Raw genomic sequence first — 14,605 nt, 5'->3', positions numbered from 1 at the left:
GTATGCTAATGCACATATATGGAATCTAAAAAAAAAATATGGTACTGATGAACCTAGTGGCAGGGCAGAAATAAAGATGTAGACATAGAGAATGGACTTGAGGACACGGGGTGGGGAGGGGGATGCTGGGGCGAAATGAGAGTAGCAGTGACATATATACACTACCAAATGTAAAATAGATAGCTAGTGGGAAGCTGCTGCATAGCACAGGGAGATCAGCTCGGTGCTTTGTGACCACCTAGAGAGGTGGGATAGGGAGGGTGGGAGGGAGGCTCAAGAGGGAGGGGGTGTGGGGATATATGTATGCACATGGCTGATTCACTTTGTTGTACAACAGAAACTAACACAGCATTGTGAAGCAAATATACTCCAATAAAGATCTATTAAAAAAAAAAGAAACACTCATTTAGAATTAGGTAGAATTTGAAAAGGAAACAATTTGTATAGAATATTAATTTATTACTTTATTTTACTATCTGACTTTCTCCCTAGGTGTTTTGATGGTCTTACTTTTCTGATCTAATTTCATTTAATCATAATTTCCTTTGCTAATAAAATAAGGTTGGAAAAGTAAGAGGAAATATGACTATGTGACTAGATGTTTATGGTCAAAAGCCAAGAAACTGAATACACATAACTTTACCCTCTTACCCTTTGGTATTATTTTTCTTGTTAGAAAGGAAAATCAGGCAAAGCATGAAACAGTACAATGTGATAGATGATGTGGAGGTTATAGTGACAAGACATCAGAGAGCAGACAAAAGATCTATAACATTTCCTTTGTTTTGTGATTAGCTGTATAAACATTTTTTCTTTGTTTATTAATTTCAATGGACCAGGTTATATAATGATAACTATTTAAGGAAATAAATTTGTATGGAATATATAAAATATTTAAAAATTATTTTTAAAAATCTCTTGTAAAGTTTATATATTGCTCAGAGCAGTGGATAAATAATTTTGTAGATTGCTATAAAGAGATTTTGATTTTAAGTGCTGTCTATACAGTTGAAATGTCAGAGAATTGAAAAGATTTCCACTAGGTCCAGTGAATTTTATCTGATATTGTGGGTTTAATGAAATCTGTTGCTTTTAGGGAACAAAATTAGTACTTTATGAGCATTCTAAGGATTTTTAAAAAAACCCCAAATCCCTGAAAACAGGATATATTGACAGAGTGCCAAAGTAGTGTCTAAAGCTGATTTGAAATTTCAGCTTAGCTGCCAGTAAATGTTTTTACCCTAACTTACTTTATTCCGTAGGAAGTAAGTAATTTGAGTCTGTACTAGGGGTTGACAAACTGTGGCCCATGGGCCAAGTCTGGCCTGCCACCTGTTTTTATATGACCTACAAGCTAAAAATGGTTTTTACATTTTTAAATGGTTGACAGAATTCAAAAGAATATTGTTTTGTGGCATGTGAAAATTATATGGAATTCAAATTTTAACATCCATATAAGAAGTTTTATTGGAACACAGGCACACTTTTCACATAGGCATTGTCTGTGGCTGCTTTTATGCTACAACAGCAGTGTTGATTAGTTGTGACTGAGGTCATAAAGCCTAAAATAGTCGCCCTGTGGCCCTCAGAAAAGAAGTTTGCTGATCCCTGATCTAGAATTGTACACTCAAATCCACCTTTAATTTTGACTTAGTATATGATCTTGGGGAGATCATTTTCTTCTTAATATATTTTCCTTTATGAGAAACTTGGCAGTCAGTATTCAATGGAGATGCAGATCTCATAGTTGTTCCCAGACCTAAGTTTTGCCTAACCCTATTGTCAATCTTATTTAATGATATAAATCAGTGGCTCTCAAAGTATGGTCTTCAGACCCCTGGGTATTCCTCAGATGTTTTTCAGGGGATGCCCAAGGCAGAAACTATTTTCATAATAATCTAGGAAATTATTTGCTGTTTCCACTCTGCTGACATTTGATGATCCAAAAACAATGGTGGATAAAACTGATGTACTTGAGCATGAATCAAGACAGTGATACGAGACTGTAACAGTAATTGTTGCACATACTTGCAGTAATACCAATGGTAGTTTCACCTAGGAATAAAGCCTTGATAAAGCAGTAAAAACTGTTAATTTTATTAAATCTCAACCCTTGGGTACATGTCTTCTTGGTATTCTGTGTGATGACATGGAAGTATACATAAAACACTTTGCATGCTGAACTACCATGGTTGCCTTGAGAGAAAGCACTTGTGCAATTATTTGAGCCATAAACTAGCTACTTTTCCCCTGGGACCCCATTTTTGTTTGAAAGAATGATTGACATACAAACTATCATTATTCAGACTTGGGTATTTAGAAAATGTTCTTTTTGAAAATGAATGAAGTGAGCTGACACTTCAAGGAAAACAGCTAACAGTATTTGTTGCCAAATACTGATAAAATTCTAGTTTTCAGTCCCAAATTAGAATTTTGGAGAACCTGTATCAGCCACTTTGAGCAAAACAGCTAACAGTATTTGTTGCCAAATACTGATAAAATTCTAGTTTTCAGTTCCAAATTAGAATTTTGGAGAACCTGTATCAGCCACTTTGAGCCTGACAGTTTCCAATACTTAAAGAATTTTCTGATGGTGTTGGTGGTGGTAAGTAGCAAATATGATTTTCTTGGAGATATTGTAATAATGAAATTTGTCACCATTTGGAGGATCTGTGTAACTCAGGGAACTAATATTTTCAAAATGACCAGGGTGTGATGTTACAAACTCATGCATGATAAAAGATCCATTCAGTGTGTAAGAAAGACCCATGGATTTGAATGTAACAGAAACAGAAATTACATTGATAGAAATTTATATTCCACATGTAAACTAACCTTTAAGAAACTACTGTTTGTTAAGTTTTCTGGTAGTATCAAAAAAACAATAGCCACAGTTACTTGAAAAGGCTATTAAAATATTCACCCCATTTTCAGTTACTTACCCATGTGACATTTTCTTCAAATTTTCCAACCAGAAAAACATCTGACACAACAGACTGAATGCAGAATTAGTCATGAGACTCCAGCCATCTTCTGTTAACAAGATTTGCAAAAATGTAACACAATGGCACTTCTTAGTTATTTTTATAAAAATTATGTTGGGACTTCCCTGGTGGCACAGTGGTTAAGAATCCACCTGCCAGTGCAGTGGACACGAGTTCGAGCCCTGGTCTGGGAAGATCCCACATGATACAGAGCAGCTAAGCCCGTGCGCTGCAACTGCTGAGCCTGTGCTCTAGAGCCTGAGCCACAACTACTGAGCCTGCGTGCCACAACTACTGAAGCCCGTGCGCCTAGAGCCTGTGCTCTGCAACAAGAGAAGGCACCTCAATGAGAAGCCCGTGCACCACAATGAAGAGTAGCCCTTGCTTGGCGTAACTAGAGAAAGCTAGTGTGCAGCAACAAAGACCCAACACAGCCAAAAATAAATTAAAAAAAGCAAACTAACTTGAAGTGATAAAAAGGTCCTGTAACATGAGAATGAATGAACAACAAAACAAAAGGAAAAAACAGTATGTTAACATGTAATGGGCTTTAGTGTTTAAAAAAATTCAGTCTGTTTTTAAAATATCAAGATTGGTAAATATTTACAGATACAATCCATATAAATAAAAGCTTTTTGAGGTCCTTAATCATTTTTAAGAATGTAAAGGGAGGTCCTAAGACCAGAAAGTTTAATAACTGTTGTTGTATTTCAAGCTCACTTACCATGAAGTCAGTTATATGAAATGGAAGAAGTAATTTTCATTGCTTAAATGTTTCAGTAGCACCCATTATTCATTTTATGTCAGAAAACTAAGATGCAGATACAGACCAAAGATTCCTCTGAAAGCTTGTGGAGGAGGCTGAAACGTAAATTTCAAAATACTTCAGTTAAAAAAAAACGTAAGTGGCATACATTTTCCAGATATGGATGGTTACTTAAAAGCACACCTCTGAGGCTTCCCTGGTGGCGCAGTGGTTCGCGGGTTTGTGCCCCGGTCCGGGAAGATCCCACATGCCGCGGAGCAGCTGGGCCCGTGAGCCATGGCCACTGAGCCTGCGCGTCCGGAGCCTGTGCTCCGCAACGGGAGAGGCCACAGCAGTGAGAGGCCCGTGTACCGCAAAAAAAAAAAAAAAAGGCACACCTCTGAGGATACATTATATTATAGTAAAATAATTATTATGTAATTGCTATATTAGTTATAATTTAATGATAGCCTCTTATATCAATTAACTCTTTTCCTCATTTAAAGCCCTGCATGATAAGCTATATTATTAAATAACTTGCTGTTGGTCACACAGTAAGTTTTAAAGAGTGTGGATCCAGGCACTTCTTTTTTGTCTTACTCTAAAGCTCTTACTCTTCCTTTTATCATAATGCTGTTGTTCACAGCAGCTGTGTGTACAAGCATCAGCCTTCTATAAACAGTTTACGAGATCTTGTGGTAAGGGCTGTTTTTGACAACAAGGCTAGATAAAGACTTGTCTCAGTTTTAGTTTGATGATTAAGGCAAGGAGACTGTCTTCTAGAGCTGTAGGGAGACAGTGCAAAAATGAACTAAGAAAGAGAAAAACAAATATCGTATAGTAACACATATATTTGGAATCTAAAACAAAAAATGGTTCTGATGAACCTAGGGGCAGGACAGGAATAAAGATGTGGATGTAGAGAATGGACTTGAGGACATGGGGAGGGGGAAGGGTAAGATGGGACAAAGTGAGAGAGTTGCATTGACTGTACTACCAAATGTAAAATAGAGAGCTAGTGGGAAGCAGCTGCATAGCACAGGGAGATCAGCTCTGTGCTTTGTGACCACCTAGATGGGTGGGATAGGGAAGGTGGGAGGAAGACACAAGAGGGAGGAGATATGGGGATATATGTATATGTATAGCTGATTCACTTTGTTATACAGCAGAAACTAACACAATATTGTAAAGCAATTATATTCCAATAAAGATTAAAAAAATGATTGAACTAAGCTGAAACAAATTGCTGGACACTGACTTCCATCAGTAAATTACACCCTTCCTGATTGACATAGGTAGTATGAAAAAATGAATAGTCAGTATGATTTGTATTCTTTTGGCTGATTCTCAGTTTAATATCTGTTTACTATTGTGATCATATTTCTAGGCTTCTCCAGTGACAGTGATCTAATATCTCTTACTGTTGATGTGGATTCTCTTGCTGAGTTGGATGATGGAATGGCTTCCAATCAAAATTCTCCCATTAGAACTTTCGGTCTCAGTCTTTCTTCGGAGTCTTCAGCACTAGGGGCTGTTGCTTCTGACAGTGAACAGAGTAAAACAGAAGAAGAACGGGAAAGTCGTGGCCTCTTTCCTGGCAGTTTAAAATCCAAGCTTGGCAAGAGAGATTATTTGGAGAAAGCAGGAGAATTAATAAAGCTGGCTTTAAAAAAGGAAGAAGAAGATGACTATGAAGCTGCTTCTGATTTTTATAGGAAGGGAGTTGATTTACTCCTAGAAGGTGTTCAAGGTACAATTTTATCTGTATTAATGTATTTTGGCATGTTCTTGTGTTGGTATCTGGGGAAGAAAAAGTATGTGATGTATAACTGTTGCTTGTGTATAATCCTATGTAACAACAAGACTGAAAAGGAGAAATTACTGGAGATTAAATGACTTAAATATGGACATATACTTTTAGTTACATGAAATGGAGGACAGTATCAGAGATACTTAAGTTCTGCTTTAATCAATTATTCAACAAAAACAATTTAAAAAAAATGAAGGCTCTAAGTCTTTTGTATCAATAATAATGTTTTTTTCTGACATGTTCACCAGCCTTCACCTATCTCAGGAGTATTCATAGAGATTCTTTAGTACATCTACTCTCAGCCCGAAGAGACAAGATGAAATGAGCTTTTAAACTGAGAGTGTAAAGGGTTCTTGGATTTGCCTACTGTTCTGTTTTCGTTAGTTGTGATAAATTCTCAGCTAATTAATGTGGGTGATATGGGACATGTAGAGCTGAATGTTGCTGAATGTCTGTAAGTAGAACTTAGCCTTTTATTTACTTATTTTTTAAGCATCAGTTTTTATCATTTGCCTTTTCTTTATGGAAGCAGATGGAAGCATACTTCAGTTCGTTACCTGACTTTCTGGACACAGTAATCAAAGGTTGATAGGATCTTCTTCCAGTGGTTTTCTGTCCAGAAAATCATCATCGTCATTGTTGTTTTGTGGTCTTTGACTTGTGAGTACCATTTAGATTACCACAGTCTCCTGGATTACTAATACTTTTTTACTACGGTACTCCCACCCTCACTATGCCTGGTGTCCTATAGTCTAGAATACTCTTCCTAGAGTATAAACTTTCTGTCTTCTAATGTAGTATAAAGATGAATACTTGGCTGTATAGAGTGGAAGAGGGAGTGTGTGTAGTAGTGTCCTAGTTACTTCTTAACCAGGAATTTTGATGAATTCTCTTGTTTTTAGCCTCCACACTCAACTTCCACAGCTACCTAAAACCACTAGTTCCTGAAATTTTGGACAGATTTAAAGTGCTGTGTAAGTCAAGCAGCTTCCTTGAGTTGCCCAAGTCGATAACCACTCATCCATCTACTTTTTACCTTCTAAAATTTTGTTGCTGCTATTTTCTCTCTCAGTCTCTTTGTTCTTACAGGGCTTTGCCTTAAAAATAATTTTTTTTTACTGCCGCATTAATGGAACTTCAGGAGGGAGCATCTCTTATGGTTTGATTGATATATCATTTTGATATAAATTTTTGTTTTTCAAATAGTTTCATAGTCTTTTGCGTTTTTTTTTTTGTCTGCTAGTGGAGCATTTTGGTCATAATGATCTACTCATTTTTCTTCTTTGTCTTAAATTTCCTTTGGGGTTGGGAGTTTAAAATGGGGATGAGTTCCAAACAGTTGGCTCTGATATTTTGCCCTTTTCTTTCTATATAATTTTGTGCTAAAACACAAAATTGATATAAAACACATCAGTGTGATACTTTTCTGTCTAAAAGTTAGTTGCATTTAACCTTAGAACACTTCATAATGTTACCACTTGATGGCACCAGAAAAATAAAAATCTTTGCTTCAGAATGAGAATTAGGGATGCATGTCCGCAAATATCAAAAAAAGTACATAATTTAGTTAGTTACTTTGTGATTATGGTGCTGAATTATTTCTCCACTGGAACTTGATACCAAACCTACTAAACCTCTAGCTTAAGGAGTGTTACTATTTAAACATATTTGTCCTATTTAACTTACGCTTGGCTCTCTGAAACCACAATCTCCAGTTCTGCCTGGATTAGTTTTTATAGTTAACATGCCATCAAATCTAAAAACTTATAATCAACTAATTGCTTGTAACCTACTATTGTTTATTCATAATGTGATCAATTTTATTCATACAAACTGTGGGAACCACAATCACAGAATTCTAATTTTAACCAAAATGTAAAATAGCTTCTGTTTGAGGCCCATGGTTATGTATTTAACTACTTGTTAAATGTAATGTCAGGGCAGTGCTTCTAGTCTGTGGATTCTGTTTAAAAGTATACCAGTCACCACATGTGGACATTATTTTTAAAAAATGTTTTCTCCAGTTCTACTGAGATATAATTGACATATGACATTGTATTAAAGGTGTACAATGTAATGATTTGATATATGTATATATTGTGAAGTGATTACTGCAGTAAGTTTAGTTAACATACATTACCTCACATAGTTGTAAATTTTTTTTTTCTGGTGATGAGAACTTTTAAGATCTATTCTGTTAGCAACTTTCAAATACGCAATACAGTTGTTAACTATAGTCACCATGTTGTATGTCACATCCCCTGGATTTATTAATCTTATAAATGGAAGTTTGTATTTTTTGATCACCTTCACCCCTTGCCTCTGGCAACCACCAGTCTGTTCTCTGTTTCTATGAGTTTGGTGCTTTTCAGATTCCACATATAAGTGAGATCATATGGTATTTGTCTTTCTCTGACTCACTTCACTTAGCATAGTACCCTGAAAAATTTCTCTTTTTTATGGTTGAATAATATTCCATTGTATATATACACCACATTTTCTTTATTCATCTGTTGATGGACACTTAGGTTGATTCATGTCTTGGCCATTGTAAATAGTGCTGCAACGAACATGGAGGCGCAAATGTATCTTTGAGGTAGTGATTTTGTTTCCTTCGGATGTATACCTGGAAGTGGAATTGCTCAGTCATGAGGTAGTTCTATTTTTAATTTTTTGAGGAACCTCCATATTGTTTTCCGTAGTGGCTACACCAATCTACATTCCCACCAATAGTGCACAAGAGTTCACTTTTCTCCATATCCTTGATAACATTTATTTGTTGTCCTTTTGATGGCAACCATTCTGACAGGTGTGAGGTGATATCTCATTGTGATTTTGATTTGGGTTTCCCTTATGATGAGTTATGTTAAGTACCTTTTCATATACCTTTTAAGCATTTGTATGTCTTCTTTGGGAAAATGTCTGTTCACTTCCTCTGACCATTTTTTAATCTGATTAATTTTTTTTCCTCTACTGAGTTGTGAGAATTTTGTGTGTATTTTGGATATTAACTTCTTATCAGAGATATAATTTGCAAATATTTCTCCCATTTGGTAGGTTGCCTTTTCGTTTTGTTGATGGTTTTCTTTGCTGTGTAGAAGAAGCTTTTTAGTTTGATGTAGTCCCACTTGTTTATTTTTGCTTTTGTTGCCTTTGCTTTTGGTTTCAAATCCAAAAAATTATTGCCAAGTCTGATGTCAAGGAGCTTACCCTCTATGTTTTCTTCTAGGAGTTCTATGGTCTCAGGTCTTACATTCAGGTCTTTAATCCATTTTGAGTTGATTTTTGTGTACGGTGTAAGATAGGAGTCCAGTTTTTCTCCTTTGCAAGTGGATGCCCAGTTTTCCCAGCACCATTTATTGTGCCTATCCTTCCCCTATTGAATATTCTTGGCTCCTTTGTCAAAAATTAGTTGACTGGGGCTTCCCTGGTGGTACAGTGGTTGAGAGTCCGCCAGCTGATGCAGGGGACGTGGATTCGTGCCCTGGTCCGGGAGGATCCCACATGCCACGGAGTGGATGGGCCCGTGAGCCATGGCCACTGGGCCTGTGCGTCAGGAGCCTGTGCTCCACAACGGGAGAGGCCACAGCAGTGAGAGGCCTGCATACCGCAAAAAGAAAAAAAAAATTAGTTAACTGTACATGTATGGGTTTATTTTTGGGCTCTCTATTCTGTTCCATTGATAATTGTGTCTTTTTAATACTGATACCATACTGTTTTTTTTTTAACATCTTTATTGGAGTATAATTGCTTTACGATGGTGTGTTAGTTTCTACTTTATAACAGAGTGAATCAGCTATACATATACATGTATCCCCATATCTTCTCCCTCTTGTGTCTCCCTCCCACCCTCCTTATCCCACCCCTCTAGGTGGTCACAAAGCACCGAGCTGATCTCCCTGTGCTATGTGGCTGCTTCCCACTAGCTATCTATTTTACATTCGGTAGTGTATATTAGTCCATGCCACTCTCCTACTTCGTCCCAGCTTACCCTTCCCTCTCCCCGTGTCCTCAAGTCCATTCTCTAGTAGGTCTGTGTCTTTATTCCTGTCCTGCTCCTAGGTTCTTCAAAACCATTTCTTTTTTTTTAGATTCCATATATATGTGTTAGCATACAGTATTTGTTTTTCTCTTTCTGACTTCACTCTGTATGACAGCCTTAAATTCCATATATATGTGTTAGCATACGGTATTTGTCCCTCTCTTTCTGACTTACTTCACTCTGTATGACAGACTCTAGATCCACCTCACTACAAATAACTCAGTTTCGTTTCTTTTTATGGCTGAGTAGTATTCCATTGTATATGTGGGCCACATCTTCTTTATCCATTCATCTGTTGAGGGACACTTACTTAGGTTGCTTCCATGTCCTGGCTGTTGTAAATAGAGCTGCAATGAACATTGTGGTACATGGCTCTTTTTGAATTATGGTTTTCTCAGGGTATATGCCCAGTAGTGGGATTGCTGGGTCGTATGGTATTTCTATTTGTAGTTTTTTAAGGAACCTTCATACTGTTCTCCATATGGCTATATCAATTTACATTCCCACCAACAGTGCAAGAGGTTCCCTTTTTTCCACGCGCTCTCCAGCATTTATTGTTTGTAGATTTTTTGATGTTGGCCATTCTGACCAGGGTGAGGTGATACCTCATTGTAGTTTTGATTTGCATTTCTCTAATGATTAGTGATGTTGAGCATCCTTTTGTGTGTTTGTTGGCAGTCTGTACATCTTCTTTGGAGAAATGTCTGTTTAGGTCTTCTGCCCATTTTTGGCTTGGGTTGTTTGTTTTTTTGTTATTGAGCTGTATGAGCTGCTTATAAATTTTGGAAATTAATCCTTTGTCAGTTGCTTCATTTGCAAATATTTTCTCCCATTCTGAGGCTTGTCTTTTGGTCTTGTTTATGGTTTCCTTTGCTGTGCAAAAGCTTTGAAGTTTCATTAGGTCCCATTTGTTTATTTTTGTTTTTATTTCCATTTCTCTAGGAGGTGGTCAAAAAGGATCTTGCTGTGATGTATGTCATAGAGTGTTCTGCCTATGTTTTCCTCTAAGAGTTTGATAGTTTCTGGCCTTACATTTAGGTCTTTAATCCATTTTGAGTTTATTTTTGTGTATGGTGTTAGGGAGTGATCTAATCTCATACTTTTACATGTAGCTGTCCAGTTTTCCCAGCACCACTTATTGAAGAGGCTGTCTTTTCTCCACTGTATACTCTTGCCTCCTTTATCAAAGATAAGGTGACCATATGTGTGTGGGTTTATCTGTGGGCTTTCTATTTTGTTCCATTGATCTATATTTCTGTTTTTGTGCGAGTACCATACTGTCTTGATTACTGTAGCTTTGTAGTATAGTTTGAAATTAAGATTAATCAAGATTGCTTTGCCTACTCAGAGTCTTTTGAGGTTCCATAGAAATTTTAGAATTGTTTTTTCTACTTCTGTGAAAAATGCCATTGGAATTTTGATAGGGATTGCTTTCATTCAGTGGATCACTTTGAGTAGTATGGATATTTTAACAATATTAATTTTCCCAGTCCATGAGCATGGAATATCTTTTGTTTTTCTCTTCAATTTCTTTCATCATTTATTTGTAGGTTTTAGTGTACTGATCTTTCACCTTCCTGGTTGAATTTATTCCTAGGTATTTTATTCTTTTTTATACATTTATAAGTGGGATTGTTTTCTTTTTTTTTTTTTTTCTTTTTTTTTTTTGTGGTACGTGGGCCTCTCACTATTGTGGCCTCTCCCGTTGTGGAGCACAGGCTCTGGACACGCAGGCTCAGCCGCCATGGCTCACAGGCCCAGCCACTCTGCGGCGTGTGGGATCTTGCCGGACTGGGACATGAACCCGTGTCCCCTGCATCGGCAGATGGACTCTCAATCACTGCACCACCAGGGAAGCCCGGGATTGTTTTCTTAATTTCTCTTTCTAGTAATTTGTTATGGGACTTCCCTGGTGGCATAGTGGTTAAGAATCCACCTGCCAATGAAGGGGACACAGGTTCGAGCCCTGGTCCAGGAAGATCTCACATGCTGCGGAGCAACTAAGCCTGTGCACCACAACTACTGAGCCTGTGCTCTGGAGCCTGCAAGCCACAACTACTGAAGTCCACGTGCCACAACGAAGAGTAGCCCTCGCTCACCACAACTAGAGAAAGCTCGCGCGCAGCAACGGAGACCCCAATGCAGCCAAAAATAAATAATAAATAAATAAATAAATAAATAAAATTTGTTAGTGTGTAGAAACACTGATTTTTGTATATTGATTTTGTATCCTGTACTTTTACTGAATTCATTTATTAGTTTAACGGTTTTTGGGGGAGTCTTTGGGATTTTCTACACCTAATATCATGTTATCTGCAAAAAGAGAGAGTTTTACTTCTTCCTTTTGATTTGGATGCTTTTTTTTTTTTCTTCCCTTTTTCTTTCATAATTGCTCTGGCTAGGACTTCCAGTACTATGTTGAATAAAGTGCAAAAGTGGGCATCCTTGTCTTGTTCCTGATCTTAGAGGAGAATGTTTCAGCTTATCACTGTTGAGTGATGTTGAGTATAATGGACTTTATTCTTTAATATTTGGGGAAATTGGGGGCTCCACCTTGTGAGCTAACTTGACATTTAGGAGCAGAAGAGATGTTTCCTTGGAGAAACTGTTATTGAGACATTACTCTAACCAGTTATACCTATGAGTCATTTTGATTTAACTCTTGCTGTGAGAATTGTTACCTGTGGCCTTAGATTGGATTGGCATGCTTTCTAATAAAGTAACTATTTCTGGATATCTGATAATCCAGAGAAATAATCTTTCAGAGCTAAGTAGAAGTGCTTTGTACAGGGGTTCTCAAGAGTTTGCAAATTTTGTTATTCTGCATACTAACTATTCATCCTAACTAAACTATTCATTTAAAGGAATTTATCTAGGTTGTTTGGAGATCTGATAAAGATGGCTTGATGTTTTTCTTACTTAATTCATGTTTGCACAGCTGAGGTTAAATGCAAAACACAGTAGCAGCAGTTCTATTTGCCCATCCAGCAGAGAAGAAGCATACCGTGATAGTGGTAACTTTGAATTCTCCTTTTGAATCCGACACTTATTTCCTCAGTCTAGAAATGGCTCTTGAAATTAAGGTGCCCTCTACTCTTCTAAGTCCAGAAGAGATTTTTATGGATTTAAGAGGGAAAATGCAAAAGTCAAGATTGAAGGAATCAACCTGAATCTTTGAAGAGAATGTTTCAGTACATAACCTTTCATTTCTGTCTTATTTATATATTTCTGCCAGTGGCTGATATGACTAATCTGTATTCTTAGTGTGGGCTTATTGGAATAATTGTGATAATGTAGAGTGGCAAATGGATGACATAAAGGTATTAACGAAATATTTAAAATAATTTATTATTTAATACATGCCTGTCACTGTACAGGGGTTTTTTCTTAATGTTATTTTTAATCCTCAGAGCAAACCTATAAGCTGAACTATGACTGGTCTTGCTGGGCTTTGTCTAAGGACACCAAAACTTAGAGGGTGCAGACATTTAATATAATGATTCTAAAAGGTTGGCACCTAGTTAGCAAGAATAATTATTTAAAACAGGAAGCTACCAGATGGCGAGCATTGTTAGTAACACCCATCTGTGGGCTACATTATGAATTACAGAGTTGATTTGAGAGCTGGTTTTGTTCAGTTTGTTCTAGGTGCCAACATTGCTGGTTTATTGTGTTTGTAAGGTGGATACTGGAATCCCCATTGTACAGGTGGAGAAAACTAAGACTTATATAAAGTAAGCAATTTGCTCAGCAACACAAACCAGTAAAAGTTTCAGCCAGGCTTTAAATCTAGGTCTGAGTTCAAATTTGGCCTTCTTTCTACTCTGCCATGCTACTTCTCACACATAATTAGATTAGCTTTTTAAAATGGAAACACAAGTCTTCTCCAGTTTCAAATATTTTTAAACTTTGCATATTTTTCTTTTTCCTTCTACCCATTTACTTCTTTGCGCAGTCAACCATCTATCATTCAGTTGACCATTCAACAAGCTTTTACTACTTGTATGTACCAGGTACTGTGATAGTGAATATACAGTGGTTTTTTTAATAAAAATATAAAATTGAACAATGAGACCTCCTCTCCTCTGTGCCCATCCCTTCTTCTCCCTTCCCTTCCCCTCTCCATCCCTCCCCTCTCCTGTTTCTGTTTAAGTCTCCTGCATACATTATGAATATCACAATGAAAAGAGTTTCTGGATGTTGTTGGTATCTAATTTTTTTGTCAAACTTGTTGATATTTTTGACCTATGAGCCTACTTATGATGTTGCTACTTAGCTGAGAGATGCAAACCATCTTCTGCAATTTTCATCCTGGTAAATGGTATAATAAGCAGTACCAAACAATTTTTTATAGTTTACCCCATACCTGGGTCTATGTGTGCTAGGCTCTCAGGGATGTTCAGACATATTTCAAAATCTGACCTAGTGTGCTGCGGTACTATTGATATGTAATTCTGGGTCTCTTATTGGGTCTTGACTATTTTTCTTTCCCACAGTGAGGAATAGAATTCCTGGAGAAACCGTAAACCTACATATATTTCTAGGTTTCCTTTGAGTCTCTTTGATTAGCTCAGAATTGTAGGGTTGGTTCTAGAACATGTCCAGGCTCTATGAATGTGGCTAGTCTCTGTGCAGTCATAATGCCATATACTCAAGTGCTTTAAAAAACAGTTTTGACCATTGATTTATTCCTTTGAATGAGAGTTACTCAAGTATCAGGAAGCTCAAAGGATAAACTTGTTTGCTTTAGAATGGATGGATGTAGGAGAAAGGTAGTAAGTCTACATTTGATGAAGAGAAGCAAGTCACATAATTTCTTATTGCTGAATTTCAGAAATGAAAACATGTAGCTTTAAGAATAAAACTTATTTGACTTGTTTATGGTGTTAACTCTGAAGACATTATGAAAATATTGTCTAGCCCACTTTTTCTTTAAGGGATTGCCCAGTTCAGTACAAAGTATGGTATGGTATAAGGCTAACAAGACCAAAAGCTGTATTTTTTTTTTTTTTTTTTTTTTTTTT

General features: G+C 36.8%; 1 protein-coding gene across 5 annotated transcripts in view; it reads left to right on the top strand.

The window, feature by feature from the left end:
* Nucleotides 1–14,605, top strand: part of RPS6KC1 (ribosomal protein S6 kinase C1) — a 223,850-nt gene that overhangs the window by 88,351 nt on the left and 120,894 nt on the right. For 4 of the 5 annotated variants that reach the window (XM_007451293.1, XM_007451294.1, XM_007451296.1 and 1 more), the window contains one exon: nt 5,117–5,479. In XM_007451293.1, coding sequence (XP_007451355.1) covers nt 5,117–5,479 — 363 coding nt within the window. Of the gene's footprint in view, nt 1–492; nt 571–5,116; nt 5,480–14,605 lie in introns of all 5 variants that reach the window. The other variant, XM_007451295.1, reaches the window with a different exon arrangement.

The sequence above is a fragment of the Lipotes vexillifer genome, unplaced genomic scaffold, assembly GCF_000442215.2.
Source record: "Lipotes vexillifer unplaced genomic scaffold, Lipotes_vexillifer_v1.1 scaffold570, whole genome shotgun sequence".
Lineage (NCBI taxonomy): Eukaryota > Metazoa > Chordata > Mammalia > Artiodactyla > Lipotidae > Lipotes > Lipotes vexillifer.
This window is presented reverse-complemented; position numbering and strand designations above follow the sequence as displayed.